The 10,051-nt window shown below is 65.7% G+C and overlaps 1 protein-coding gene across 1 annotated transcript; it reads left to right on the top strand.

Moving 5' to 3' along the window:
- Nucleotides 1–747: 747 nt before the first annotated feature.
- On the top strand, nucleotides 748–5,162 carry LOC116835743 (uncharacterized). The gene is made up of 3 exons (XM_075061448.1): nucleotides 748–818; nucleotides 3,043–3,130; nucleotides 3,633–5,162. Exons 1-3 carry the CDS (start codon nucleotides 748–750, stop codon nucleotides 5,160–5,162), a joined length of 1,689 nt encoding a protein of 562 aa, XP_074917549.1.
- Nucleotides 5,163–10,051: the final 4,889 nt, after the last annotated feature.

The following is a 10,051-nucleotide window of genomic DNA, read 5'->3' as shown; positions in this document are numbered from 1 at the left end:
ACCGTGGAGGGATTACAGGAGGGGATGTGGTGCCAGGCTGGGAGCTATAGGACCCGTGGAGGATACAGGAGGAGTGAGAGTGCCGGGCTGGGAGCTATAGGACCGGGAGGGATACCCAGTGAGGATGTGAATGGTGCCGGCTGGGAGCTATAGTGGACCGTGGAGGGATAACAGAGGGATGTGAGTGCCGGCTGGAGCTATAGGACGTGGAGGGATACAGGAGGATGTGAGGTGCCGGGCTGGGAGCTACTAGGACCGTGGAGAGGTTGATACAGGAGGATGTGAGGTGCCGGGCTGGAGAGCTATAGGGTACCGTGGCGGGATACAGGAGGGTGTGAGGTGCCGGGCTGGGAGCTATAGGACCGTGAGGGATACAGGAGGATTGAGTGCCGGGCTTGGAGCTATAGGGACCGTGAGGGAATACAGGAGGGTGTGAGGTGCCGGCTGGGAGCTATAAGGGACCGACCCGGGGCTGTTACAGCCCAACGAGCGGATATGGGGGAGGGGTCACGCCGGGGCTAGTCTGGCCTGCGGAGGGATACAGATGGAGGGTGCAGATATCCACCCCAGAGCTATAACGGCCATGCCAGGATGCAGCAGAGATGGACGCATCACCTCCCCAGAACTGTGCAGCCCGCGGAGGGATACAGGGCACGGCGGCCCTCACCGCCGCAGGAGCGATTACGAGGCGCTATATCAAATGGAACGGATGGAAGGGATGTGCGCACCGCGAGGGACCCACCTAGCATGCCTGCGCGGCTCAGCGGCGGCGGAAGAGGCCGCAGCACCACACACCCGACGCAGGATTATATCCCCAGGTAAGAGAAGCCCGAACTAACTACCCGCGAGGGATACCGGACTGGGTAAATCGTCTCAACCGCCCGCCCTCGAGGGATACGCGAATGTGACGCGTCGCCCGGCGCTATTACCCCGCCCCGCGGAACGATACCTGAGCGCTGTGCTGCGAGCAGAAGCCGGGGCTGTCTCCCCGGTAACGGCGGAGGATACCGGGCGGCTCACTGGGGCTGAGTACCGTGTCAGCGCGCCGGACAGACTGCGGGGAACCCGGCGCGGCGGAACAGAGCATCTAGGCGCCGGCTGCAACGAACCTGCTCGCCACCGTTGTTTCGAATGCGCCTGCGCGCGAGGGAGGCGTGTCCAAAATGGCGGCTTCACGCTGCTCGTGCCGCTGACAGCACATGCGCACTGCTCTCGACATGGATAGATAGACCCCTCTAAGGGCGTGGCCTCCACCAGAACGAGGCGGGAGGAACAAGTGGTGCGCATGGCGCAGGGACGCCTGAGGTTCTCCGCATGGCTCCGGGAGCGGGCGGGACGAGACGAGGGGTTGGAGCGGGGGGCGGAGCCAGGAGTCCTGGAATCGCGCTCGGGTCGGACCCGGCTCCCGCTGCCTCATCCCCCCCCGCCAGCGCCGAGGGGACAAATAATCCCGAACAGGGACCGCCCCAGCCTGGTCCGGCGGGGAGAGACCCAGCGCCCCCAGGACCCCCGCTCTGTCCTGCCCGCGCCCGCCCCCACAGCCCCCTCCTCTGCACTGCCCCAGCCCCTCCCGCCCCCCTCCCCACAGCCTCCACCCCCCTTCCCGCAGTGACCCCAGCCCCCATCCCCCCCCCTCCCCTCCCCCCACCCCCCCCCCCCCCCCCCCCCTCCCCCCCCCCCCTTCCGCACTGACCCCCAGCCCCTCCCCGCCCCCTCCCCTCCCTCCTTGCACTGACCCCCCTACCCCTACCCGCCTTCCCACACGACCCCCGCCCCTCCCCGCCCCCTCCCCACAGCCTCCCACCCCCTTCCCTTTCTCCCTGCACTGACCCAGCCCTCCCTGCCCCCCTCCCCACAGCCTCCCCCACCCCCCTGCCCTCTCCTGCACTGACCCCCAGCCCCTCCGCACACCGCCCCCTCCCCCACAGCCTCCTCACCCCTCGGCACTGCCCCCCTCCCCACACCCACCCTCCCCCCCACTGACCCCCAGCCCCCTCCCCGCCCTCCCCACACCTCCACCCCTTCCGCCAGTGACCACCCAGCCCCCACCTCCCTCATCCTCTCTCCAGCCCCCACCCCCTGCGCCCTGAGCCCCCCTCCCCACAATAGCCTCACCCCCTTCCCCCTTCCCGCACGACCCCGCCCCTCCCCCCCCCCTTCCCTTCTCCCTGCACTGACCCCCCCCCTCCCGCCTCCCCCTCCCAAGCTCCACGCCCCTTCCCGCACTGGACCCCCCCTCCCCACAGACCCCCACAGCTCCTTCCCACTGACCCAGCCCCTCCACCGCCCCCTCTCCCTCCCTCTCCCTGCAACTCGACCCCACAGCCCCCACCCCCCCCACCTCCCACCACGGTCTCCCCGCACCCGCTTCCTTCCACCCCCTCTACAAGAGGCCCTTCCTCTACCAGACAACAGGCCACATGCTCCCTCTCCGCTCCGTAGCTCGGGCTCATTAGTAAAGCCCGCAGCTGCTGTGGCGGGGTGGGTGGAACCACCACTTCCAGCCTCCCCCCCGGTGCAAGTCCCGGGCAAGTGGGCTGGGGCGGGGCCAGAGGGAGCTGCTCCCCTCACGGTTGGTTTGGATCCAGCGAGCACCGTGGCACGGCAGTGCGGGCTGGGTGTCTGCAACCGGCCAGGCAAGAACCCCCGGTGGCCGCAACAGGCCTGGAGCCCCCTCCGCTCTTCGATACCCACTAGACTCCCACTCCTCTCCAGGTATCTAAATTTACACACAACACACACCACCCGAAACTGAGGTCTGATTGCCTCTGCCTCCAGGACTCTGGGTTCTCTCCCGGCTACTGGGAGGGACTGGGGCCTGGGGTCTCGGGTTAGGCAGAGGGGCCTGAGAGCCGATGCTACCTGGGTCATCTCTCCTTTGTGGCGACCATGTCCACTCCCACTTGTGTCTTCAGTTTCTCGCCCCCTCGCCGCATCGGAGCAGAGGCCGCTGTCGCCTTGTGAAGTCTGCGTCAGGGGTGTGGGGGGGCGCAGCAAGCTGCCGCCGATGCATCTCTGGTGTTCTGCCGCTTCTGCTTCCAGCAGCCATGACCCGGTGCCAGCAATGGAGGTTGGGGCCGAGATTGAAGTGACCGAAGATGGCCTGTTGGAGGAGCTGCCACTGCGACTGGTATGTCCCGGCGCTTGTGTCTGAGCAGCGAGTGCCCACCTTGGGCAGGAGATGCAGCCACCTCTGGGGTGGGGCAGAGGCTGTTTACACAGGACGCCTCACCCGGCTCTGAGATGCGGCTGCCTCTGGAGGGGGGCGGGGGGGCTGCTTAACAGTTTGAGACAGGAAGTGCATGAACTTTGCATACGTGACTGTCATTTTAGGGTGGGTAGTTTTGGTCTGGACTCAGAACTTTACTCTACGTCCTGTTCATTGTGTGGGGACTCCATAAAGAGCTTGATGTGCTTCAGGGGGTGAGACGGGGGAATTTCCCGTGGCAGTGAGGGCTGCCTCCCCGCCCCCGCCCCCCAGCAGCAAGACGGGGACTGTGCTACAGGAGGTGGGGAACCCTGAGTCAGGACTGGCCCTGATTCCCCAGTGTGTCAGTAGGGGGTGCTGTATCACAGGAGGTGGCATGGGGGTGCTTCCCCCCTCCCCAACTTACCCCATTTCATCCCCCCAGGAGAATGCTAAGAACTGCCTCTCATGGGAAGGCCTGGAAGCCTCCAGCAGCGATGACGACGGGGAGACCACCGCCCCCACCTCCCTGCCCCCCTTGCGCCCACCTCGGCCCTTGGCGCCAAACCTGCTGGCTCCCCCCTTCACCACAAAATCCCTGCCTCTGGAGAACATCATTGTCCCCTTCCGCCCGGGGCCTGCTGCCGCCCCAGGGACCCAGGCGTTCGGGGCCTACCAGTGCCAGGAGTGCTGCCAGGTCTTCGTGGAGGAGTGGCACTACCTCCAGCACGCCCAGGAGCATGCCCAGGAGCTGGCCCGGCTTCCCCGACCAGCCCTGCCCCACTCTCTGCCCCGGAGGAAGCAGCGCTGCCCTGAGTGTGGAAAGAGATTCTCCCACCAGCCCCGCTTCACCAGACACGTCAAGTGGCACCTCAAGCTGGCACAGGCAGGCATCCGGGTGCAGCGGAGACGGGGGGCCCGGCCTTGCTCCCTCACCTCCTACGTCTACCAGCTGCCAGGCGCCGGGAAGAACCAGGCAGGTTCTGGGGATGTTCCCTGCCCGCCGCCCAGCTGGGAGGGTTCTCCCAGCCTCAGGAAGCAGCAGGGTGGGGCCTGCCCTGGCAGGCGTGTGGGACAGAGGAAGGAGCGTCAGATGCCTGAGGCCCGGACAGCGAGCAAGGAGCAGGGCACAGAAGGGCCCAAAGGGACCCGGCAGCGTAGACCGACTCTGGGCCGGAAGTTCAGCCTGCCTAGGCCAGTTGGCATGAGTCCTGCCCAGCCAATGAACATGGAGGACGAGGGGCGGGCGGCCATCTTGGACAGCAAGGTTGTCATGAGTCCTCCACAGCCAATGAATGGCCAGGTTAGCGGGAGCGTGCTTCAGGCGGCCATCTTGGACAGCCAAATTGGCGGGAGCACATTTCAGGCAGCCATCTTGGATGGTCAGGTTGGTGGGAGCGCTCTCAGGACACTAGTCATCAATACTGAGGAGCAGGCGGCCATCTTGGATGGCCAGATTGACGGGAGCCCTCTCAGGACGCTGGTCATCAATACCGAGGAGCAAGCGGCCATCTTGGAGAACCTGATTGGTGGGAGTCCCCCACCACCGGCGCACCTCAAGGAGGAGGCAGCCATCTTGGCGAGCTTGGTGGGCGCCAGTCCTCTCCACTCTTTCCGGACCGTGGTGGTGGGAGCTGAGGAGCCGGTGGCCATCTTGGAAGGCCAAGTTGGCGTGAGTCCCCTCCACCCCATGCCCCTGCGGGCTGAGGAGCTCCCGCCTTCCTTGTTCTTGGAAGCCGAGCCCGGCCTCAGCACGGCTGTGGATGCGGTGACCCTTCGCCTGGTTCCGTTGCTCCCTGACTCCCAGGGGCTCGTGCCGTGGGGCAACCAGATGGTGGGGGAGCTTCCCGACGAGGCCGGAGACGCTCAGCCCACGGCTTTCCAGCTCACGGGCTACCTTCCGCCGCTCAACCAACAGTGCCGCCCCCCAGGCCCGCTCAAACTTCTNTGTGAGGTGCCGGGCTGGGAGCTATAGGGACCGTGGAGGGATACAGGAGGGTGTGAGGTGCCGGGCTGGGAGCTATAGGGACCGACCCCGGGGCTGTACAGCCCACACAGGGATATGGGGGGAGGGGTCACGCCGGGGCTATCTGGCCTGCGGAGGGATACAGGATGGAGGTGAGATATCACCCCCCCAGGCTATACGGCCCATGCCAGGATGCGCAGAGAAGTGGACGCATCACCTCACCCAGATCTGTGCAGCCCGCGGAGGGATACAGGGCACCGGCGGCCTCACCCCGCGGAGCGATACGGGGCGCTATATCAAATGGAAGCGGATGGGGAAGTGGAGTGCGCACCCGCGGAGGGATACCCCCCTAGGTCATGCCCTGCGCGGCTCAGCGGGCGGCGGAAAGAGGCCGCAGCACCACACACCCGACGCAGGATTAATCCCCAGGTAAAGAGAAGCCCGAACTAACTACCCGCGGAGGGATACCGGACTGGGTAAATCGTCTCAACCGCCCGCCCCTCGGAGGGATACCGCGAATGTGACGCGTCGCCCGGCGCTATTTACCCCGCCCCGCGGAACGATACCTGAGCGCTGGTGCTGCGAGCAGAAGCCGGGGCTGTCTCCCCGGTAACGGCGGAGGGATACCGGGCGGCTCACTGGGGCTGAGGTACCGTGCAGCGGCCGGGACAGGCTGCGGGGGAAACCCGGCGGCGCGAACAGAGCATCTAGGCGCCGGCTTGCAACGAACCTGCTCGGCCACCGTTGTTTCGGAATGCGCCTGCGCGCGAGGGAGGCGTGTCCAAAATGGCGGCTTCACGCCTGCTCGTGCCGCTGACAGCACATGCGCACTGCTCTGACATGTATAGAATAGACCCCTCTTAAGGGGCGTGGCCTCCAGTCAGAACGAGGCGGGGAGACACAGTGGTGCGCATGCGCAGGGACGCCTGGGTTCTCCGCATGGCTCCGGGAGCGGGGCGGGACGAGACGAGGGGTTGGAGCAGGGGGCGGAGCCAGGACGCCTGGATCGCGGCTCGGGTCGGCGGACCCGGCTCCCGCTGCCTCAGTTCCCCCCCGCCCAGCGCCGAGGGGACAAATAACCCCCGAACAGGGGACCCCCGCCCCAGCCTGCCCGGACGGGGAGAGACCCCAGCGCCCCCAGGACCCCCGCTCTGTCCCTGCACCCCCGACGCCCGCCCCCACAGCCCCCTCCCTCACACTGCACCCCCAGCCCCCTTCCCGCCCCCTCCCCACAGCCTCAGTGACCCCAGCCCCCCTTCCCGCAGTGGACCCCCGCCCCCCCCCCCCTCCCCCAATTCCCCCTCCTGCCGCCCCACCCCCTTCCCGCACTGACTGACCCAGCCCCTCCCCGCCCCCTCCCCTTCCCTCTCCTGCACTGACCCCCAGCCCTACCCCTACCCCCTTCCCACACTGACCCCCAGCCCCCTCCCCGCCCCCCCCACAGCCTCCCACCCCCTTCCCCTTCCCTCCTGCACTGACCCCCCCAAGCCCCTCCCTTGCCCCCCTCCCCCAGCTCCCCACCCCCCTTCCCTCTCCCTGCAACTGACCCCCAGCCCCTCCCCGCCCCCCTCCCCCACAGCCTCCCACCCCCTTCTGCCCACTGACCCCCCCCACCCACAGCCCCACCCCTTCCCCCCACTGACCCCCAGCCCCCCTCCCCGCCCTCCTCCACAGCCTCCCCCCCCTTCCGCAGTGACCCCCAGCCCCCACCCCTCCCCCCATCCCTCTCCGCCCCACCCCCTACTCCCGCCATGACTCCCCCCCTCCCACAGCCCACCCTCTTATCCCCTTCCCGCACTGACCCCCAGGCCCCTCCCGACCCCCCCTTCCCTTCTCCCTGCACTGACCCCGCCCCCTCCCCCTCCCCCTCCCCACAAGCCCTCCCTGCTCCCCTTCCCGCACTGACCCCCTCTCCCACCACCCCACCCCCTTCCCTAAACTGACCCCCAGCCCCCCTCCCCGCCCCCCTCCCTCCCTCTCCCTGCCACTGACCCCAAGCCCCCCCAGCCCCTCTCCCAACAACTCCCACCCTCTCCCCGCACCCGCACTTCCCTGGGTCCCCCCCCCTCCAGCAGAGGCCCCCTTCCCCTGTACCAGACAAACAGGCCACATTGTCCCCTCCTCCCGGCTCCGTAGCTCTGGGCCATTTAAAGCCCGCAGCTGATGCGGCGGGGTGGGGTGGACTACACTTCCAGCATCCCCCCGGTGCCAGCTCCGGGCTGGGCTTGGGCTGGGCTGGGGCGGGGGCCAGAGGGAGCTGCTCTCCCCTCGGGTTCCACGGGGTGTTTGGGATTCCAGCGAGCACCGTTGCTTGCACGAGCAGGTGCTGGCGGGGTGTCTGCAACCCCCGGTCCAGGCAAGCAAACCCCAGGGTTGGCCGCACAGGCCCTGGGCAGCCCCCCCGCTCTACCCACTAGACCCCACTCCTCTCCCCAGGTTATCTAAATTTACACACACACACACACCTCCGAAAACTGAGGTCTGATTTCCTCTGCTTTTCTTCTCAGGACTCTGGGTTTCTCTCCCCCTGGCTCTGGGAGGGGACTGGGGTTCTGGGGTCTAGTGGTTTAGAGCAGAGGGGCCTGTACTTCGGTTAGCCTGGTTCTATCCTGAGCCTTTTGTGGACCTGGAGCGACCATATGTCGATGCTTCGTCTTCTCCTCCTTGTACCGGGAGGCGACCATGTCCACGAAGTCTTACTTAACCACTTGTGTGTGCCCCTTCTTTCTCCTCCTCTCTTTATTAAAGTTTCCCTCGCCCCCTCAGCCCTTCACGGAGGCAGTTTCTTCTCTCTCAAACACCCAGTCTACGACTGTCGCACTTGTGCACCAGTCTGCTGCATGTCAGGGGTGGTGGGGGGCGCAGCAAGCTGCCGCCGATTATCATCTCCACGTGTGTGTCCCCGCTTTGCTTCCCAGGCAGCCATGGACCGGTGCCAGCAAGGGAGACCTGGTCTGAGGGCCATATCTGAGAATAATGAAGTGACCGAAGATGGGCTGTTGTAGGAGGCTGCCCACTGCGACTGGTAAGCTCCCGGCACTTGTGTCTGAGCAGCGAGTGCCCACCGCTTGGCAGGAGATGCAGCCCACGTCTGGGGTGGGGCAGAGGCTGTTTACACAGGGACGCTCACCGCGCCCCTGCTTCTGCGATCGGCTGAGCCTCTGGGAGGGGGGCGGGGGGGCTGCTTAACAGTTTTGAGACAGGAAGTGCCATGAACTTTGCATACGTGACTGTCATGTTTTCTAGGGTGGGTAGCTTTTGGTCTGGACTCAGAACTTTACTCTACGTCCTGTTCAATTGTGTGGGACTCCATAAAGAGCTTGATGTGCTTCATGGGGGTGAGACGGGGGAATTTCCCGATGGGAAAAACAGGTGTTAGGCTGCCTCCCGCCCCGCCCCCCAGCAGCAAGACGGGGACTGTGCCTACAGGTTGGGTGGAACCCTGAGTCAGGACTGGCCCTGATTCCCCAGTGTGTCAGTAGGGGGTGCTGTATCACAGGAGGTGGCAATGGGGGTGCTTCCCCCCTCCCCAACTTACCCCAGTTTTCATCCCCCCCAGGAGATGCTATAGAAACTGCCTCTCATGGGAAAGGCCTGGAAGCCTAACAGCCGCGATGACGACGGGGAGACCATCGCCCCCACCTCCCTGCCCCCCTTGCGCCCTGACCTCGGCCCCTTGGCGCCAACCTGCTGGCTCACCCCCTTCACCACCAAATCCCTGCCTCTGGAGAACATCGTTGCCCCTTCCGATCCCGGGGCCTGCTGCTCGCCCAGGGACCCAGGCGTTCGGGGCCTACCAGTGCCAGGAGTGCTGCCAGGTCTTGTGGTTGGAGGAGTGGACTTACCTCAGCTACGCCAGGAGCATGCCCAGAGAGCTGGGCCGGCGTCCCCGATCCAGCCCTGCCCCACTCTCTGTCCCGGAGGAAGCACAGCGCTGCCCAAGAGCTAGGTGGAAAGTGCCTTTCTCCCACCAGCCCCGCTTCACCAGAATACGGTCAAGTGCTTACCTCAGCTGGCACAACGCAGGCATCCGGGTGCAGCTGTCGAGTTTCGCGGGGGCCCGGCTTGCTCCTCGCCACCTCCTACGTCTACCAGCTGCCAGGCGCCGGGAAGAACCAGGCAGGTTCTGGGGATGTTCCCTGCCCGCCGCCCAAGCTTTGGAAGGGTTCTCCAAGCCTCAGGACGCAGCAGGGTGGGGCCTGCCCTGGCAGGCGTGTGGAGACAGAGGAAAGATGTAGCGTCAGAATGCCTGAGGCCCGGACAGCGAGCAAGGGAGCAAGGGCACAGAATAGGCCCAAGGGAACCCGGCAGGCGTTTTAGACCGACTCTCTGGGACGGAAGTCAGCCTGCCTAGGCCCAGTTGGCATGAGTTCTAGCCCAGCCAATGAACATTTGGAGGACGAGGGGCGGTGAAGCCGGCCATCTTGGACAGCAGAGTTGTCATGAGTCCGGGACACAGCCAATGACTTTGGCCAGAGTTAGCGGCCCGAGCGTGCTTCAGGCGAGCATCTTGAGACAGCCAAATTGGCGGGAGCACATTTCAGGCAGCCATCTTGGCAACATGGTCAGGTTTGTGGGAGCGCTCTCAGGAGCGACTAGTCATCAATACTGAGGAGCAGGCGGCCATCCATTGGATGGCCAGATTGACGTGGAGCCCTCTCAGGACGCTGGTCATTCAATACCGAGGAGCAGCGGCCATCTTGGAGAATCCTGATCTGGTGGGAGTCCCCCACCACCGGCGCACCTACAAGGAGGAGGCAGGCCATGGCTTGGCGAGCTTGGTGGGCGCATCATCTTCTCTCACTCTCTTTCCGGAACCGTGGTGGTGGGAGCTGAGGTACCCGGTGGCTCATCTTGGAAGGCCAATTGGCGTGAGTCCGCCTCCACCCCATGCCCCT

This window comes from Chelonoidis abingdonii, unplaced genomic scaffold, assembly GCF_003597395.2.
Source record: "Chelonoidis abingdonii isolate Lonesome George unplaced genomic scaffold, CheloAbing_2.0 scaffold1025, whole genome shotgun sequence".
Classification (NCBI taxonomy): domain Eukaryota; kingdom Metazoa; phylum Chordata; order Testudines; family Testudinidae; genus Chelonoidis; species Chelonoidis abingdonii.
The sequence above is the reverse complement of the archived record's forward strand: the minus strand, read 5'-3'. Positions and strand labels throughout refer to the sequence as shown.